The following is a 20,487-nucleotide window of genomic DNA, read 5'->3' as shown; positions in this document are numbered from 1 at the left end:
TAAAAGACTTAGCCCTCTTGACCAGTCTGGCTGTGTTTTGAGAAGCCAATACCAATTAAGTAACAGCAATCGATTTCTCTATACATGGCTATATGATTAGCGGATCATCAGGAAAAATAAATAGCAATGGATACTTAACTTTGACTAAAATGTATAAAACTAAAAGTCTGAAATAAAACAATGTAAATAGCATGAAAATTACACTGGCCCAGATTTTGCTGTAACAACAAGGCACTCATTAAAACATACAAAATTCTTAGAGCTTGACAGGGTAGATTGCAGGGAGGATGTTTCCCCGGGCTGGGGAGTCTAGAACCAGGGGTCACAGTCTCAGAATAAGGGGTCGGCCATTTAGGACTGAGATGAGGAGAAATTTCTTCACTCAGAGGGTGGTGAATCTTTAGAATTCTCTACCCCAGAGTGCTGTGGAGGCTCAGTGTATTCAACTCAGAGATCGACAGATTTTTGGCTATTAAGGGAATCAAGAGATATGGGGATAGTGCAGGAAAGTGGAGTTGAGGTAGATCAGCCATGATATTAAATGGCGGAGCAGGCTTGAGGGGCTGAATGGAGGGGACTCCTGCTCCTATTTCTTATGTTCACTTGCCGTAATTACAGGGTAAATCTAACAACTTCTGGCATCTGCAAAAGCGTAAACAAGGAAAGACAGAAGTTGCTGTCAGAGATATCCTGCTCATCCACAAAGTGCATGTTGGCAGACCTCGCCGATAGACTCAGCATTGAAATTGCTGTAATGGCGTGAACTTGGACACTTACCCAGTAGTTCCGGACTAAAGACGGCTGAAAATGCTAGGGTAGTGCATTCAGGAGTAAGAGGGTTTTAATGGCGTATTACCTGAATTACTACTGAACAATCTCTCTAGCTCTAAGAAAATTAATGTTGCAGATTACATTTTTTTTAACTTTTTGTGTCTCTTATCTCACTTCCTTAACTCTCTGTATTTTCTAATCCTTATTTTGCTTCCTGTAATTTATATTTCCTGGTTTGCAGTCTGTGTCTCAGTGATGATACTTCAATCTAATTGGTTGAAGAGCGTCACTGTTGCTTTCCCTGATGGCACAGATCCCCTGGAGATGACGCGGCACTGAAACAGACACTGGATTCGTGGAAATCCCTGCCAACAAGCCTGCAAAAAATCTCTGGACAACTGTACGTGAGGTGAACGGCAAAAACTGTTCCTTTACCGCCGAGAACAAAATCTGGGCCAAAGCAATCAAAACTGATCAGCTATGAATTTCTTTTGTAGTTTTACTGTAATGGCACATGTATCTTTTGGTCATCCACAGCAACATCTAACATTTTAATCACATCAATTTCAAGGTAGCCAATGGATTTGTCAAGCAGACATCCAAAACAAAAAGCTCACAATTTTGAATAAAATTGGCAATCTGATTGGCCACATGGATAGCTGTGCGTCTGTGAATAGCGTTGAATTTGGCTCAATATGCCCCAACAATGTCTCGCTATGCATTTACACATGCTACCCTTGATCTGGGATTCTTATTCCTCTCAAAGAACACCTAAAATTTTCTTACCCAGCAATAACACTCTCAACAAGCATTAAAAATAGTTGGAAAAAGACGAGCGTGTAGATTGATGGAATCGCAATGCAACACTTGAATCACTTCAATGGAGATTGCTTACATGCAAAATACTCCCTGATCCACACATTTGTCTCCAACTCCATAACCACAAAATATGTAACCCACTTTCCCTAATGATGTTATCTGTGATGCTGGGGATGTTGGCCTGGTCGAGGATGCTAATGATGGTGCGTCTGTCCTCCCAGGGGATTTGTAGGATCTTGATCAGCTCCGTTGAGCGGGCCACATTGTTCGCATGCCAGACATGAGACTCCCAAAGCAAGCGCTCTACTCAGAACTCCTACACGGCAAACGAGCTAAAGGTGGGCAGAGGAAATGTTACAAGGACACCCTCAAAGCCTCCCTGATAAAGTGCAACATCCCCACCGACACCTGGGAGTCCCTGGCCAAAGACCGCCAAGTGGAGGAAGTGCATCCGGGAGGGTGCTGTGCACCTTGAGTCTCATTGCAGAGAGCATGCAGAAATCAAGCGCAGGCAGTGGAAAGAGAGTGCGGCAAACCAGTCCCACCCTCCCTTTCTCTCAACGACTGTCTGTCCCACCTGTGACAGGGACTATGGCTCTCGTATTGGGACTGTTCAGCCACCTAAGGACTCATTTTAAGAGTGGCAGCAAGTGTTCCTCAATTCCGAGGGACTGCCTATGATGATGGAGGATATCTGTGATGCAATGGCAAAAATTATCAAGAGCACATTTATTTTTCCTGAATTCCTGCACATGAAGATTGATAATTTCAGATATAAAAAACATCTGAAATTCTTCAATGAACAATAAATTCATACCTGAATACTTATATTAATTATAATTATATTTATAATTACTTTAATTATAATGAAAGTGAGTGAACAGCTCCATTACAAATCTTAAATCTGGATGTGGCCATTTGTCATTTCAGGACATTCGAGTCAAAGATCTAGGCATAAATTGCAACTCCCACTTTACTAGCAAACAAGCAAAAAAAGCAAATAAAGCACTGGGGTTCATTTCTAGAGGGATAGAAACGAGACGCAGAGAAGTTATGTTGAACTTGTATAGAACCTTAGTTAGACGACACTTTGATTACTGTGAACAGTTCAGGTCTTCATATTATAAAAATATAGAGGCATTGGAGTAGGTGCAAAAATGATTAACTAGAAAGATACCAGAACTGAGAGATTATACCCAGCAGCAATGATTGAACAGGCCGGGGCTCCTTCCTCCAGAAGAGAGAAGGCTGAGGGTTGATCAGATGGAGGTCTTCAAGATTAGGAAAGGGTTTGATAGGGTAGACATAGAGATGGTGTTTCCACTTTCCGCTGAGACCAGAACTAGGGGCCATAAATATAAGACAGTCACTAATAAATCTAACAGGGAACTCGGGAGAAACTTTTTCACCGAGAGAGCGGTGAGAATGTGGAACTTGCTGCCACAGAGAGTGGTTGAGGAGAATAGCAGAGACACATTCAAGGGGAAGCTCGATAAGCATACGAAGGAGAAAGGAATAGAAGGATACGTTGATCGGGTCAGATGAGAGGGGTGGGAGGAGGCTCTTATGGAGCATAAATGGACAATTGCTGGGCTGTAAATACTTTATAATACTAAACATGGGCCAGAAACTAAAGGGGGAAATCAAACAAAAAGTAGGACACTGAGAAATGTAGAGGAATGTTGGCAATTAAAATGCCAAAAATAGTTATGAAAATAAGGGAATGAATGATAAGGGAATAAACGGTTATGGGGAACAGACAGGGAAGTGGAGCTGAGTCCATGATCGGATCAGCCATGATCTTATTAAATGGCAGAGCAGGCTCGAGGGGCCGTATGGCCTACTCCTGCTCTTATTTCTTATGTTCTTATGAAATACAATAGTCACCAGCACTTAAAAATACAACGCATTGATAAAATACATGGATTACCCCCTAGATAGCCACCTGTCGTTTAGAAACTTCTTTGATTTCTTCAACCTCCACAAGTCCAAGGTAGATATTCTACAGATTAATGAGAAATGGTGTCAACAGAAATGATCAACAAACTCAAAAGAACATTTACACATTTTAATACAAGTCCTGCTCACGAATAAAACAAATAAAAGTAGTTTTAGAATAAAATCAACCAACAGATACCATTTTCTAAAAAGCCGAGAAGAAAAGATTACATTTATCAGACATAAATACCTGGGGTTTGCAGACTTCTTTACTTTCTTCCTCAAGATCTACAAGTCCAAGAAAGATATTTTGGAGTTTAATGAGGAATGGGTCAGGGTAAACTGTCCAATCTTCCCATGCTCTAAAACAACCCATCACTCTTTGCTGTAAAACAAATTGGAATACTTCAACACATTACTATCAAGTTATAGCAGGGAACAGACGGTCAGCTAGTTTAACAAAATGCTAATTAAAAATATGAATAAAATTTATACTTGTAAAATTGTCAGGCTTTCTGTAGCCTGTTACTAGAATGTAAACCGCTAAAATACAATCCCCTACATTTACACCCTCCCACTTATATTTATTTTTCCTCTTAACATTCAAAAAGATTGACTTTCACTTATTATTTGCATTTATCCAAATACTTTAGTTTAAAATTTCATTTTTCGTGTTCATTTTCTGTCTGTTGCCTTGTTCGCTTCACCCTAATTTGTTGCATCTTTTCATTTCTTTTTGTTGAATTTTGCTCTGTCCATTCAGTACCAGCTCGTTTCTATTTTGTTTTATAGAAACATAGAAAATAGGTGCAGGAGTAGGCCATTCGGCCTTTCGACCCTGCAACACCATTCAATATGATCATGGCTGATCATGAAACTTCAGTATCCCAGTCTTGCCTTCTCCCCATACCCTCTGATCCCTTTAGCTGTAAGGGTCACATCTAACTCTCTTTTGAATACATCTAACGAACTGGCCATATCAACTTTCTGTGGTAGAGAATTCCACAGGTTCACAATTCTCTGAGTGAAGAAGTTTCTCCTCATCTCGGTCCTAGATGGCTTACCCCTTATCCTTAGACTGTGACCCCTGGTTCTGGACTTCCCCAACATCAGGAACATTTTTCCTGCATCTAACCTGTCCAATCCCGTCAGAATTTTATATGCTTCTATGGGATCCCCTCTCATCCAATCTTTTTTCATATGTCAGTCCTGCCATCCCGGGAATCAGTCTGGTGAACCTTCACTGAACTCCCTCAATAGCAAGAACGTCCTTCCTCAGATTAGGAGACCAAAACTGCACACAATACTCAAGGTGTGGTCTCACCAAGGCCCTGTACAACTGCAGCAAGGTCTCCCTGCCCTCTATACTCAAATCCTCTTGCTATGAAAGCCAACATGCCATTTGCTTTCTTTACTGCCTGCTGTACATGCATGCCTACTTTCAATGACCTATGTACCATGACACCCAGGTCTCGTTGTACCTCCCCTTTTACTAATCTGTCATCATTCAGATAATAATCTGCCTTCCTGTTTTTGCTACCAAAGTGGATAACCTCACACTTATCCACATTATACTGCATCTGCCATGCATTTGCCCACCCACCTAATCTGTGCAAGTCACCCTGAAGCCTCTTAAGCACCCTCCTCACAGCTCACACTGCCACCCAGCTTAGTGTCATCTGCAAACTTGGAGATACTACATTCAATTCCTTCGTCTAAATCATTAATGTATATTGTAAATAGCTGGGGTCCCAGCACTACCCCACTAGTCACTGCTTGCCATTCTGAAAAGGACCCGTTTATCCCGACTCTCTGCTTCCTGTCTGCCAATCAGTTCTCTATCCACGCAGTATATTACCCCCAATCCCATGTGCTTTAATTTTGCACACCAATCTTGTGTGGGACCTTGTCAAAAGCCTTTTGAAAGTCCAAATACACCACATTCACTGGTTCTCCCTTGTCCACTCTACTAGTTACATCTTAAAAAAATTCTCGAAGATTTGTCAAGCATGATTTCCCCTTCATAAATCCATGCTGACTTGGACCGATCCTGTCACTGCTTTCCAAATACGCTGCTATTACATCTTTAGTAATTGATTCCAGCATTCCAATCACCCTGTGCCCCATGAATAAATAGGCTGCTGCTGACCTTTCAACATTCCCTGGTTTCTCTAGTGTTCATTTCCTCAGTGTTGTGCACAATTAAAATAATCAGCGTTGCCTTATTCCTAAAGCCTTCAAGGAGGTCCTTATGATCATTTATTTCCACAAGTTGAATTCCTTTGGTGAAATACATTTCCGCAAGCACTGGTCATTCTTCAGCACCTCATCCAAATGGCCTTTATTCATGCTTAAGCCTAGACAGGGATGGTCAGAAGAATCACCAGCAGTAGTAGCTGATTTAATCATGGGGCACATGATGATTGTATCCTCTCCTTTCATTACCCTACATTCACACACCCTTACCTTCCTATATGGCTCAATGATCAGCGAGCAGAAGTAGGAACCACAGTTGATTTTTCCCTCGCTAATCCAAGGGTGCTGAGGCATATTGTAGAGACCCTACTGCAGACCTGGTTGAGGTCATCTAACTTAGCTTAGGCCAGGATCAAACCCAGGATTTTCTAGGTCTGTATGGTTGTTATTCATTGGACAAACTTGTTCAGCCATCCGGGAAGACCGAGCGACTATCATTTATATTGCTTAGCTACATGCTCTTTCAAGTCCCTGAACACAATAGGAAATGACGGATGTCAACAAAAATAGCGTGGCTATCTGAACAGGCCTTTCCTTATAATTTAACGGCTCCTGGCAGAACCTCAAGAATTGATTCTAAAAATTATGTAATTATTAAATGGAATCTTAATTTATTTTGCACAAAATTTGAAGGCCAAGTTGATGAAAAGTTTCGACCTCCGAGTAAAAAGTAAGTTGAAAGGTTTAATTTACAGCATCACAAACAAGTAAAGCACACGCATAACTAATTGTCATGAGAAATAAAGTAAGCAAAGAGGCCCAAAGGAGGACCGGAGAGTAATGATGTACCTTTGGCAGCCCAAGTACATTTATGTAACCTGATCGTTCGTGACGTTTCAAAACAACAATAAAAGCAAATGGTTTACAGTAATTACCTTGAAATTCTCAGACTGTAAGTGACCTTGTATCGACTTGTAGGTTGCATTAAGGTTTGCAAATATCTGGCACAGTTTAGATTCAAAACTGCAAGAGAAGCAGAAATTTTAACATGTGCCAAAACAAACCAAGCATTCACGAAATGTTAGAAACATATCTACTAACTTTTGCCCATGATTAAAAATATAAAATATTTTACACTATTTGCACTACAACAAAAGCTGACATTCCATGAGATACAGCTAAATTCAGCATCGTGGCAAGCGATTATGACCAGAATCCAATACCCTTTAAAAGCTCAAACTCACATTTTAAAAGGTCTCCTTGGCACCATAATTTTATATTTTGAAGAATGCACCTCACACAAAACATCAATATATTTTGGCTTCAGTGCAAAAGATTTGTTTTTGTCATGTCATGTCCTTGCTCTGGAGAACAATTTTTGATGTAATTACAAGTGAAATGTGGAACAATTTGGGATTTAATTTCCTCCGTGCTCTATTTTTAATCACATTAGTTCACAATTTTTGCACAGAATTTCTGTCTGCATTTTAAACATAGAATAAACATGTTAAAAAAATGCAGACATAAATTTGCAAATATATTAAACAGTGCACTAAAAATTGTGCACAAAGGAAATTAAACCCATAAAATAGCCAAATCATTGAAATTTACAGCACGGAAGGAGCCTACTTCGGCTCATGTCCGTGCGGCAGACAAAGAGCTATCCAGCTTAATCCCACTTTCCAGCTCTTGGTCCCTAGCCCTGTAGGTTATGGTCATTCAAGTGCACATCCAAGTACTTTTTAAATGTGGTGAGGGTTTCTGTCTCTACCACCCTTTCAGTCAGTGAGTTCCAGACCCCCACCACCCTCTGGATGAAAAATGTCCCCTCAAATCCCCTCTGAACCTCCTACCAATTAATTTAAATCTATGCCCCCTGGTTCTTGACCTCTCCGCTAATGGAAACAGGTCCGTCCTCTCCACTATATCCAGGCCCCTCAATATTTTACACACCACAATCAGGTCTCCCCTCAGCTCCTCTGTTCCAAAAAAAACAAAGGGCCTATCCAATCTTTCCTCATAGCTAAAATTCTCCAGTCCAGGCAACATCCTTGTAAATCTCCTCTGTACCCTCTCTAATGCAATCACATCTTTCCTGTAATGTGGTGACCAGAACTGTACACAGTACTCTATGCTTGGCTAATAAAGGCAAGTATCCCGTATGTCTTCTTGACTACCTTATCTACCTCGCCTGCTACATTCAGGGATCTGTGGACTATGCACTCAAAGGTCCCTTTGTTCCTTTACACTTCTCAGTGTCCGACCATTTAATGTGTATTTCCTTGCCTTGTTAATCCTCCCCAAATGCATTACCTCCCACCTCTCCAGATTGAACTCCATTTGTCACGATTTTGCCCATCTGACCAGTACATTGATATCTTCCTTCAGTCTACAGTTTTCTTCATCATCAACCACACAGCCAATTTTAGTGTTATCTGCAATCTTCTTAATCATACCCTCTACAGTCAAGTCTTAATCATTAACATATACCACAAAAAGCAAGGGATCTAATACTGAGCCCTGTGGAACCCCACTGGAAACAGCCTTCCAGTCACAAAAACACCCATCAACCTTTGCTTCCTGCCTCTGAGCCAATTTTGGATCCAACTTGCCACTTTGCCTGGGATCCCATTGGCTTTTACTTTTCTGACAGTCTGTCATGTGGGACCTTATCAAAAACTTTGCTAAAATCCATATACACTACATCAAACGCACCACCCTCATCGACCCTCCTTGTTGCCTCCTCAAAAAATTCAATCAAGTTAGTCAGACACGACCTTCCCTTAGCAAATCCATGCTGACCGTCTTTGATTAATCCATGTCTTTCTAAATGAAGATTGATCCTGTCTCAGAATTTTTCCCAATAATTTTCCCATCACCGAGGTTAGGCCGACTGGCCTGTAATTACTCAGTCTATCCCTTTCTCCCTTTTTAAACAAGGGTACAACATTAGCAGTTCTCCAGCACCACACCTGTAGCCTGAGAGGGTTGGAAAATGCTATTTCCTCTTTTGCTTCTCTTAAAAGCCTGGGATACATTTCATCCGGGCCTGGGGATTTATCCACTTTCAAAGTTGCTAAACCCTTTAATACTTCCTCTCTCACTATGTTTATTTCATCTAATATTTCACACTCTTCCTCCCTGATTGCAATATCTGCATTGCCCCTCTCTTTTGTGAAAACAGACAAAGTATTAATTAACAACCATACTGCCTCCACACCGATTACCCTTATTGTCTCTAATAGGCCCTACTATTTCTTTAGTTATCCTCTTGCTCTTAAATGTATTTATAAAACATATTGGGTTTTCCTTGATTTTACTTGACAATTTGTTTTCATGCTCTCTCTTTGCTTTCCTAATTTCCTTTTTAATTGCACCCCTGCACTTTCTACACTCCTCTAGAGTTTCTGCAGTTTTGAGCCCTTGGCATCTGTCATCAGCCTTCTCTTTTCCTTTATCGAACCCTTTATGTCCCTTGACATCCAGAGGTCTCTAGATTTGTTAGTCTCACCCTTTTTCTTTAAGGGAACATACTTACTCTGAACCCTCAGGATCTCCTCCTTGAATGCCTCCCACTGCTGACACTGATTTACCTTCAAGTAGCTGTTTCCAGTCCACTTTGGCTGAATCACATCTCAGCTTAGCAAAACTGGCTTTTCCCCAATGGAGAACTTTTATTCCTGGTCTATCTTTGTCCTTTTCCATAACTATCCTAAATCTAACTGAATTATGATCACTAGCACCAAAATGCTCTCCTACTGATACCCCTTCCACCTGTCCAGCTTCATTCCCTAAAACTAAGTCCAGAACCGCCCCCTCCTTTGTTGGGCTTGTAACATACTAGCTAAAGAGATTGTCCTGAATTCCACACCTTCATAGGCCCTTCATAGAAGCGTGAGGAAAATGGATGTTCAGCCAAAGAATGAGCAATTAGGAAGGATGGTCAATAGCTTGGTTGAAGAGGTTTTATAAGCTGGGACTGAACGGCACGTAACTGGCCAACGATCAATGGATGGGGGAAAGATGTTATTTATAATCTATCTACAGTAGCAGAGGATCCAAATATATGAAGTTCACTGGCTACAATAAAATGCTGAAATCACAAAAAGCAGATCTAAAAAAGGATAATCACTTTTATTTTTGATTGTGTGCCAAAAGTCAGAGATGGCTAGCTCTTGCTACTTGTACTAATCATATCACCACAATTGATGTAGAAGGCGTCAAGCCCACCCTAGCCTTGTCCGTCTGCGAAGAACCTACCATCAAACTGCTATTCCAAGGTTTTTTTTTAAAAAGTTCAAAAACCATCTGAAAATCTATTGATCACAAAGATACATACAGAAGAGGGTGGACATCTGGCCCATCTACCTCATCTTTCCTAGAAAGCTATGATTGCACATCAGAGCATTTAACGATCTCCTAAATTATTCCAAAGCTTTTGCCACCCCAGCCCAAATATCTCTCCAGATATTAATCACTGTGTGAAATGCTCCCTGACACCTTGACGATCAACACTCCACAAGTTTGTATCCATGTCCCCTTGTCTTGTACACAAGATCATAAGTCATGGTTTAACTTCAAATAGTGCTCAGGATTAACCTTTTCTATTCCACTCAGTATCTTAAATATTTTCAAGGTTCCTCTCATCTATCTCCCATTAACACTGAAGAATCCAAGTTTTTCTAACTCATAATTTAATTCACCGACATTCGGGACTATCCTCGGTGCCTTTCCCTGCACCTCTTCCATGACTTAGATCTTTACATCGTGCCTTGGTGTCCAGAACTGAATGTGGTATTACAGGTGTGGCCTGACCGGAGGACAACACAGCTTCACTATGATGAGCCCAGACCAGATTTGCCAATATAGCCTGGCATTCTGTTTGCTTGGTTTTCTGCTCTGCAGAAACGGGACACCGTCAGTAGAGTCAGTGCGCAGCTTACTAGCACTCCAAGATATATTTTGGCCTCAACCCTAGTTAGTTCAACACCAATCATTAAGTTTCCTTTTTTTCCTTCCAAGAAAGATAGATTTTACACTCCATTACTCTATGAAGAACTTCCTGACATCAGTCCAAAATTTACCTTGTTAGTTTAAACTTGTGCCCCCTTGCCCTATGGTTAACTTAATTTGTAGTGTTCCAATTATAATATACAAGTGTAACATACAGAACTGTTCCTCGTCTATAGTCTCTGATTGCAGTTGGGCAAAAAAGTCTATTATTCATGCAGGACTATGCTTGCATGTGCTTACAATGGCTGATACATGCTCATTTTGATTTTAACTCAACTTCCCAGAGCGATAGAAAAACCATACCAGTTGAGACTGGTGAAACTGCCCACCTTAAACTAGATGGTTTTAACAAGGAAGGCAAAACAAAACAAATTCACAGAAGCACATCCAAAAGTTCTGTCATAAATTGGGTTTAATTATACACCTTAGCTCATCACAACATTGAATATTCAACAATGCCCTCACATATCCCTCAGTAGGGAAACCACATCAAACATCTTAAATGTATCACAAAATTGTGATAGAACATGTTTGTATGGCTGTGAAAAGGTCTGCTCTCTTGCTACTCATAAATGTCAGCAGAACTGCAAGTTTGACTGCTGTGTTAAAGTTCCTGCAAGATAAATACAAGATACATGATAACTATTCAATGAATGAACCTGACCCAACAATGCACAAATGCTGAAACAAAGAATGTATTGGCAGATGCACCTGCTGGGCTGGATAAATACTGCATTCTGCAGAGCATGCAAGAACTTTTCTTAAGACTAAAGGCCAATGAAGACAAAACGGATGGAAGCCCAGAAGCATTTGTGCAACTGGTATTATACCAAAAGCAATTTTATAACCTATGGATTGCTAGGAAATATTCACATCTAGAATTCGCTCCCTAAATCGCCTTGCCTGCCACCTCCATCCCAATTTCAAAAGCCATCTAAAAAAACCTCTTCATGAATCATACTTTTGGCAGCACCTCCAAATTCCTTTCCTGTCTTTTTTCCTCCTACTTGACATCTACTTGTTTTCCACTACTACATAAAGCTCTCAACATCTTCTGCATACGAGCAGCGCTATAGAAATGCAAGATGCTGTTGCAGTACTTTAAACAGGGCATTCCATTTCAACAACAAATCCGGGAATTATTCACCAAGACCATTCTATAAGACACAAAATAGATTCATTGTATGAAATATTAAATTGAGTAAGCATGAATACTTACAATTTTCTGTAGTACGAGGCATTTGCAACTTTAGCAGAAGAATTGTACAACACATCTGACACCAAATAAAGCCTGGCAATCTGAAATTATATAGAATTGTGATTTCACTTTCAAAATGACCCATTTGGTTTTAAATGTACTGTTGTGACACAAATACAGTGCGTTTGATGAAAGTGCTGACACTAATGTTAACCCTTCAATTCTCTTAAGCGGTCGAAAGAAGCACTTTGAGGATGTGGACTTGGTCATTGTCTTACCCAAGCAGCATTCCTGGAAGTTTAAACCATTACTCCAGCAAACCGGACGGTCTGCACCTGGGCAGGACCGGAACCAATGTCCTAGGGGGAGTGTTTGCTAGTGCTGTTGGGGAGGATTTAAACTGATATGGCAGGGGGATGGGAACCAATGCAGGGAGACAGAGGGAAACAAAAAGGAGGCAAATGCAAAAGACAGAAAGGAGATGAGGAAAAGTGGAGGGCAGAGAAACCCAAGGCAAAGAACAAAAAGGGTCACTGTACAGCAAAATTCTAAAAGGACAAAGGGTGTTAAAAGAACAAGCCTGAAGGCTTTGTGTCTTAATGCAAGGAGTATCCGCAATAAAGTGGATGAATTAACTGTGCAAATAGATGTTAACAAATATGATGTGATTGGGATTACGGAGACGTGGCTCCAGGATGATCAGGGCTGGGAACTCAACATCCAGGGGTATTCAACATTCAGGAAAGATAGAATAAAAGGAAAAGGAGGTGGCGTAGCATTGCTGATTAAGGAGCAAATTAAGGCAATAGTTCGGAAGGACATTAGCTTGGATGATGTGGAATCTATATGGGTAGAGCTGCAGAATACCAAAGGACAAAAAACGTTAGTGGGAGTTGTGTACAGACCTCCAAACAGTAGTAGTGATGTTGGGGAGGGCATCAAACATGAAATTAGGGGTGCGTGCAATAAAGGTGCAGCAGTTATAATGGGTGACTTTAATATGCACATAGATTGGGTTAACCAAACTGGAAGCAATACGGTAGAGGAGGATTTCCTGGAGTGCATAAGGGATGGTTTTTTAGACCAATATGTCGAGGAACCAACTAGGGGGGAGGCCATCTTAGACTGGGTGTTGTGTAATGAGAGAGGATTAATTAGCAATCTCGTTGTGCGAGGCCCCTTGGGGAAGAGTGACCATAATATGGTGGAATTCTGCATTAGGATGGAGAATGAAACAGTTAATTCAGAGACCATGGTCCAGAACTTAAAGAAGGCTAACTTTGAAGGTATGAGGCGTGAATTTGCTAGGATAGATTGGCGAATGATACTGAAGGGGTTGACTGTGGATGGGCAATGGCAGACATTTAGAGACCGCATGGATGAACTACAATTGTACATTCCTGTCTGGCGTAAAACTAAAAAAGGGAAGGTGGCTCAACCGTGGCTATCAAGGGAAATCAGGGATAGCATTAAAGCCAAGGAAGTGGCATACAAATTGGCCAGAAATAGCAGCGAACACGGGGACTGGGAGAAATTTAGAACTCAGCAGAGGAGGACAAAGGGTTTGATTAGGGCAGGGAAAATGGAGTACGAGAAGAAGCTTGCAGGGAACATTAAGACGGATTGCAAAAGTTTCTATAGATATGTAAAGAGAAAAAGGTTAGTAAAGACAAACGTAGGTCCCCTGCAGTCAGAATCAGGGGAAGTCATAACGGGGAACAAAGAAATGGCAGACCAATTGAACAAGTACTTTGGTTCGGTATTCACTGAGGAGGACACAAACAACCTTCCGGATATAAAAGGGGTCGGAGGGTCTAGTAAGGAGGAGGAACTGAGGGAAATCCTTATTAGTCGGGAAATTGTGTTGGGGAAATTGATGGGATTGAAGGCCGATAAATCCCCAGGGCCTGATGGACTGCATCCCAGAGTACTTAAGGAGGTGGCCTTGGAAATAGTGGATGCATTGACAGTCATTTTCCAACATTCCATTGACTCTGGATCAGTTCCTATGGAGTGGAGGATAGCCAATGTAACCCCACTTTTTAAAAAAAGGAGGGAGAGAGAAAACAGGGAATTACAGACCGGTCAGCCTGACATCGGTAGTGGGTAAAATGATGGAATCAATTATTAAGGATGTCATAGCAGTGCATTTGGAAAGAGGTAATATGATAGGTCCAAGTCAGCATGGATTTGTGAAAGGGAAATCATGCTTGACAAATCTTCTGGAATTTTTTGAGGATGTTTCCAGTAGAGTGGACAAGGGAGAACCAGTTGATGTGGTATATTTGGACTTTCAGAAGGCTTTCGACAAGGTCCCACACAAGAGATTAATGTGCAAAGTTAAAGCACATGGGATTGTGGGTAGTGTGCCGACATGGATTGAGAACTGGTTGTCAGACAGGAAGCAAAGAGTAGGAGTAAATGGGGACTTTTCAGAATGGCAGGCAGTGACTAGTGGGGTACCGCAAGGTTCTGTGCTGGGGCCCCAGCTGTTTACACTGTACATTAATGATTTAGACGAGGGGATTAAATGTAGTATCTCCAAATTTGCGGATGACACTAAGTTGGGTGGCAGTGTGAGCTGCGAGGAGGATGCTATGAGGCTGCAGAGCGACTTGGATAGGTTAGGTGAGTGGGCAAATGCATGGCAGATGAAGTATAATGTGGATAAATGTGAGGTTATCCACTTTGGTGGTAAAAACAGAGAGACAGACTATTATCTGAATGGTGACAGATTAGGAAAAGGGGAGGTGCAAAGAGACCTGGGTGTCATGGTACATCAGTCATTGAAGGTTGGCATGCAGGTACAGCAGGCGGTTAAGAAAGCAAATGGCATGTTGGCCTTCATAGCGAGGGGATTTGAGTACAAGGGCAGGGAGGTGTTGCTACAATTGTACAGGGCCTTGGTGAGGCCACACCTGGAGTATTGTGTACAGTTTTGGTCTCCTAACCTGAGGAAGGACATTCTTGCTATTGAGGGAGTGCAGCGAAGGTTCACCAGACTGATTCCCGAGATGACCTATCAAGAAAGACTGGATCAACTGGGCTTGTATTCACTGGAGTTCAGAAGAATGAGAGGGGACCTCATAGAAACGTTTAAAATTCTGACGGGGTTAGACAGGTTAGATGCAGGAAGAATGTTCCCAATGTTGGGGAAGTCCAGAACCAGGGGACACAGTCTAAGGATAAGGGGGAAGCCATTTAGGACCGAGATGAGGAGGAATTTCTTCACCCAGAGAGTGGTGAACCTGTGGAATTCTCTACCACAGAAAGTTGTTGAGGCCAATTCACTAAATATATTCAAAAAGGAGTTAGATGAAGTCCTTACTACTAGGGGAATCAAGGGGTATGGTGAGAAAGCAGGAATGGGGTAACTGAAGTTGCATGTTCAGCCATGAACTCATTGAATGACGGTGCAGGCTAGAAGGGCCGAATGGCCTACTCCTGCACCTATGTTTCTATGTTTCTATGTTAATAGTCAATGCACTCAGAAGCCAATCTACCTTATAGATTGTACTCACTTCTTTAATTTATTCAGATAAAATTAATGCCAAATTCACCTTGCAAACAAGCAAGACTCCAGATTACTTTACTGACTTTCCCAAAACCATAACCTTGGAGATCAATTGTGCATCATGAAGCAGCTGCTCTTTTATCCATAAATTTGTAATAAACATTTAGGAGCCAAATACAAAGGGCTGAAAATTGCAGTCCGAGGCTTCCCGTGGGGAGACGCCTCCGAACCGCAGTAAACTCTGCACCTACCTGGTGCCTCCGTATCGTCATACACTTGCGGTCCCAAGCCTACAGGCGTACCGTATATGCCTGTGTAAAGACCTATGTATCCCAGGGGTGCATGAAGTTCACAAGCGTCCCGGGGACCACCTGGGCCAAGCCAACCAATGAAAAAGGGGATTCCCATTATGCTTAAGGTGATTCCATTTACGTACGGAATTCCCATAAGCATAATGTGAATCCCCTAAAAATACACAATTTCACTGCACTTAAAAAGAAATAAACCAAATTATCAAAATCAATTAAAATACAATTTAATTAAACATTTAAAACAAAAATGTAATTTTGAAAAATAAATGTCAACATTTTTCAAAGGGCCAAAAAGGATCTAAACTAATTTTAATGGATTTTGAATGGTTAAATCATTTAAAAACATTTATTTAAACCCATTCGCTGGTAAAAGGTCTTACGCCTGCTTTTACCAGGCGCAAATAGCCCAACCCTGCGCCAGAGAAAGTCCATTTCCTGCGTATTCGTACGATCGGTCAAGCTGAAACTCGACAGATCACAAGTTCCGAGGTTATCGCACATGCGCATCGCATGTGAAAACCTGGAACTTGCAGGGCACTTACTACCAAAGGCCCTGGAAAATCCAGGCCAAAGTGTCTAAGTATAATGCAAGTGAAGGGGCCAGTGATGAGAATTTAAAGGTAGAACTGCTAAAACCTTGCATTCTGGCAGCCAAAATCAGTTGGTATATTAAAAGTGGATCTTTCAAAAGGATTTCAGGATGACGTAATGTACAGTTGGACAAAACAAACCTTTTTAGGCAACGGAGTCTTCAAAATGGACAAAGATTCTGCAATACATTCCACAATTTCTTCAGCAGCCTCTGCATGATTCAGGCAGAACACCATAGCATCACCAACGTCGGTCTTTCGTGGGGTCAGTCCACGCAAGAGCTCCTCCAATTTATCCCTTTGACTTAAATGAAACGTTAAATATTTTACAATTTTATAATAAAAGATAATCTTCTATACAACTACTTACAATTAGCAACCTTGAAGTACAATTTTAAATAAAACTTGTGTGTCAAGTCTTTTGATAATTGCCAATTGTGAGGTTATATATCGGTCAATAACTTCAGATTTATTATGATGCATTAAAAATGCATGTTTGAACTTTCCAGGGAAATTACATTTCACTGCTTCTCTTCAAGCCATCTACATGTCAACTTGGTACAATTCGATTCGTTTGGGATTCGCATTTATAATCTTGATCAGTCTACTCTCAATTCAGTTGCTTAAAGTTGCCTGGTAATTCAATTTTTAACACTAAATTCTCATTTTGCTGCATTATTTATGCTGCTTAATTCAAATTATTGGATAATTAAATATTTTTAAGCACAAAACTGAAACTATTGGCTTAACTAAATCATGCTGAAAATATAAACTTTTACCCATTAGCTAGCTGATTTCCCAGTTCATTAGTTACAGACAGAGGAGGGGGTTGAACATAAGAATTAGGAACAAAAGTAGGCCATCTAGCCCCTCGAGCCTGCTCCGCCACTCAACAAGATCATGGCTGATCTGGCCGTGGACTCAGCTCCACTTACCCGCCCGCTCCCCATAACCCTTAATTCCCTTATTGGTTAAAAATCAATCTATCTGTGATTTGAATACATTCAATGAGCTAGCCTCAACTGCTTCCCTGGGCAGAGAATTCCACAGATTCACAACCCTCTGGGAGAAGAAATTCCTTCTCAACTCGGTTTTAAATTGGCTCCCCCGTATTTTGAGGCTGTGCCCCCTAGTTCTAGTCTCCCCGACCAGTGGAAACAACCTCCCTGCCTCTATCTTGTCTATCCCTTTCATTATGTTAAATGTTTCTATAAGATCACCCCTCATCCTTCTGAACTCCAACGAGTAAAGACCCAGTCTACTCAATCCATCATCATAAAGTAACCCCCTCATCTCCAGAATCAGCCTCCGAATCGTCTCTGTACTCCCTCCAAAGCTACTATATCCTTCCTTAAGTAAGGTGACCAAAACTGCACGCAATACTCCAGGTGCGACCTCACCAATACCCTGTACAGTTGCAGCAGGACCTCCCTGCTTTTGTACTCCATCCCTCTCGCAATGAAGGCCAACATTCCATTCGCCTTCCCGATTACCTGCTGCACCTGCAAACTAACTTTTTGGGATTCATGCACAAGGACCCCCAGGTCCCTCTGCACCGCAGCATGTTGTAATTTCTCCCCATTCAAATAATATTCCCTTTTACTGTTTTTTTTTTCCCCTAAGGTGGATGACCTCACATTTTCCGACATTGTATTCCATCTGCCAAACCTTAGCCCATTTGCTTAACCTATCTAAATCTCTTTGCAGCCTCTGTGTCCTCTACACAACCCGCTTTCCCACTAATCTTTGTGTCATCTGCAGATTTTGTTACATTACACTCTGGCCCCTCTTCCAGGTCATCTATGTATATTGTAAACAGTTGTGGTCCCAGCACAGATCCCTGTGGCACACCACTAATCACCGATTTCCAACCCGAAATGGACCCATTTATCCTGACTCTCTGCTTTCTGTTAGCCAGCCAATTCTCGATCCATGCTAATACATTTCCTCTGACTCCGCGTACCTTTATCTTCTGCAGTAACCTTTTGTGTGGCACCTTATCAAATGCCTTTTGGAAATCTAAATACACCACATCCATCGGTACACCTCTATCCACCATGCTCGTTATATCCTCAAAGAATTCCAGTAAATTAGTTAAACATGATTTCCCCTTCATGAATCCATGTTGCGTCTGCTTGATTGCACTATTCCTATCTAGATGTCCCGCTATTTCTTCCTTAATGATAGCTTCAAGCATTTTCCCCACTACAGATGATAAACTAACCGGCCTATAGTTACCTGCCTTTTGTCTGCCCCCTTTTTTAAACAGGGTTTCCAACAAAGTCAGACAAAGGGAAGGCAGATCTGCACTGAAGCTTGGAAATGGAGAGAGTCCGGAAGTGGAGAGGCAGCAAGGACCTCGTGGAAGTGAGTCTGTCAGCTCAAGGCCTAACCTCGGAAGGCACTAGAATCAACAGGATGGCAGCAAGTATCCTGAGGAAGGAAAATTACAGAATACGTTCTGTCGAAGCGGCTGGGTGAGAGCCAGCAGTGACATGATCAAAAGCAAAATACTGCAGGGGGCGGGAAATCTGAAATAAAAACAGAAAATGCTGGAAACACTCAGCAGGTCAGGCAGCACCTGTGGAGAGAGAGACAATTAACGGTTTAGGTCGATGACCTTTAGTCAGAACTGGAAAAAGTTATCGATTTAACAGTTTATGAGCAAGTACTGAGCCAGGGAAAGTGAGGGGGCGGGGACTGGGGAGGGGGGGGGGGGGGAAGAGGAGAGGAGAGGAAAGAGCAAAAGAAAAGATCTGTCATAGGGTGGAAGGCAGATGTGACTAAATGACAAATCGGATAATGGTGCATTGCAAAATGGGGTGGTAATGAGATGGAAAGAAACAGAAGATGGGTGTATAGGAGCTAATTACCACCCCCATTTGCTTTGCACCATCCCTTTTGTCATTTAAATAACTCCTTCCTTCCACCCTATAACAGACCTTCTCTTCTGTTTTAACCCAACCCCTTCTTTTTACCTGGCTCTGTACTTGTTTATAAATAGATACATTTCTAACTTCGTCCAGTTCTGATGAAAGGTAATTGCCTTGAAACGTTAACACTCTTTCTCTCTGCACACATACTGCCTGACCTGCTGAGTTTGCCAGCATTTTTTGTTTTTATTTCAGAGACTAGAGGATGAGCAGAAAACCAGGTAGAGCAACATGAAGATGGAAAACAGAGTACAAGACAGGGCAGTCCTAAAACCAAAACAAAGGAAGAAGTCAAGTTCTTGAGAAGGGCCTCAGTGGGAGCCAGAGCTGAAATATTCAAGACAAGCCTCTATGGCAAGGAGGCAGCAGAACTGGAATAATGTCCAGTGTGGAAGTTTAATTGGGAACCATGTAGCAGTCAATAATAAGTTGTAATGATCCGATTGGTCCAGTGTGAAAAAGTTAGCATAGGCCAATATAAAAGGTTTACTACATTATAATTACACTGACACACATTTCAATTTATTAAACTGTAAAACACAAGAAACATGTAGCACAGAAAACTAGTGTGCAAGGACTACAGTCACTTGTCCCAATATTAGAGACAATACTATGATTCAATCAAAATATAGTTTGTTATATTCTCGCATATCTTAAAATTATTCTAGAGAACTTCAGCGGCTGTTTTAGAATCAGAGAACGGTTACAGCGCAGAAGGAGGCCATTCAGCCCGTGCCGGCTCTCTGCAAGAGCACTTCAGCCAGTCCCACTCACCCACCCCTTTCCTATAGTCCGGCAATTTCTTTTCCTTCAGCTACTTATCCAATTCCCTTTTGAAAGCCGCAATTGAGTCCGTCTCCACCACCCTTTCAGGCAGTGCATTCTAGATCCTAACCACTTGGTACGTAAAAAAGGTTTTCCTTATGTCGCTTTTGGTTCTTCTGCCAATCACCTTAAATCTGTGTCCTCTGGTTCTCAATCCTTCCGCCAATGGGAACTGCTTCTCTCTATCTAGACCCCTCATAATTTTGAGCATCTCAATCAAATCTCGTCTCAACCTTGTGTGCTCTAAGGAGAACCACCCCAGCTTCTCCAAGTAACTGAAGTCCCTCATCCCTGGAACTGTTCTTGTGTATCTTTTCTGCACCCGCTCAAAGGCCTTCACACCCTTCCCAATGTGCAGTGTCCAGAACTGGACACAATA

General features: G+C 41.6%; 1 protein-coding gene across 3 annotated transcripts in view; it reads right to left on the bottom strand.

Annotated features, from left to right (window-relative positions):
* The window catches only part of u2surp (U2 snRNP-associated SURP domain containing), a 112,257-nt gene that overhangs the window by 17,706 nt on the left and 74,064 nt on the right, over nt 1–20,487 (bottom strand). For all 3 annotated transcript variants that reach the window (XM_070883660.1, XM_070883662.1, XM_070883663.1), the window contains 5 exons: nt 16,492–16,654; nt 11,957–12,036; nt 6,660–6,747; nt 3,779–3,913; nt 3,536–3,592 (listed from right to left, as the gene is read on the bottom strand). In XM_070883660.1, the coding sequence (XP_070739761.1) occupies nt 3,536–3,592; nt 3,779–3,913; nt 6,660–6,747; nt 11,957–12,036; nt 16,492–16,654 (523 nt within the window). The remainder of the gene's footprint in view (nt 1–3,535; nt 3,593–3,778; nt 3,914–6,659; nt 6,748–11,956; nt 12,037–16,491; nt 16,655–20,487) is intronic.

Source organism: Pristiophorus japonicus, chromosome 6 (genome assembly GCF_044704955.1).
Source record: "Pristiophorus japonicus isolate sPriJap1 chromosome 6, sPriJap1.hap1, whole genome shotgun sequence".
Classification (NCBI taxonomy): Eukaryota; Metazoa; Chordata; class Chondrichthyes; family Pristiophoridae; genus Pristiophorus; species Pristiophorus japonicus.
This window is presented reverse-complemented; position numbering and strand designations above follow the sequence as displayed.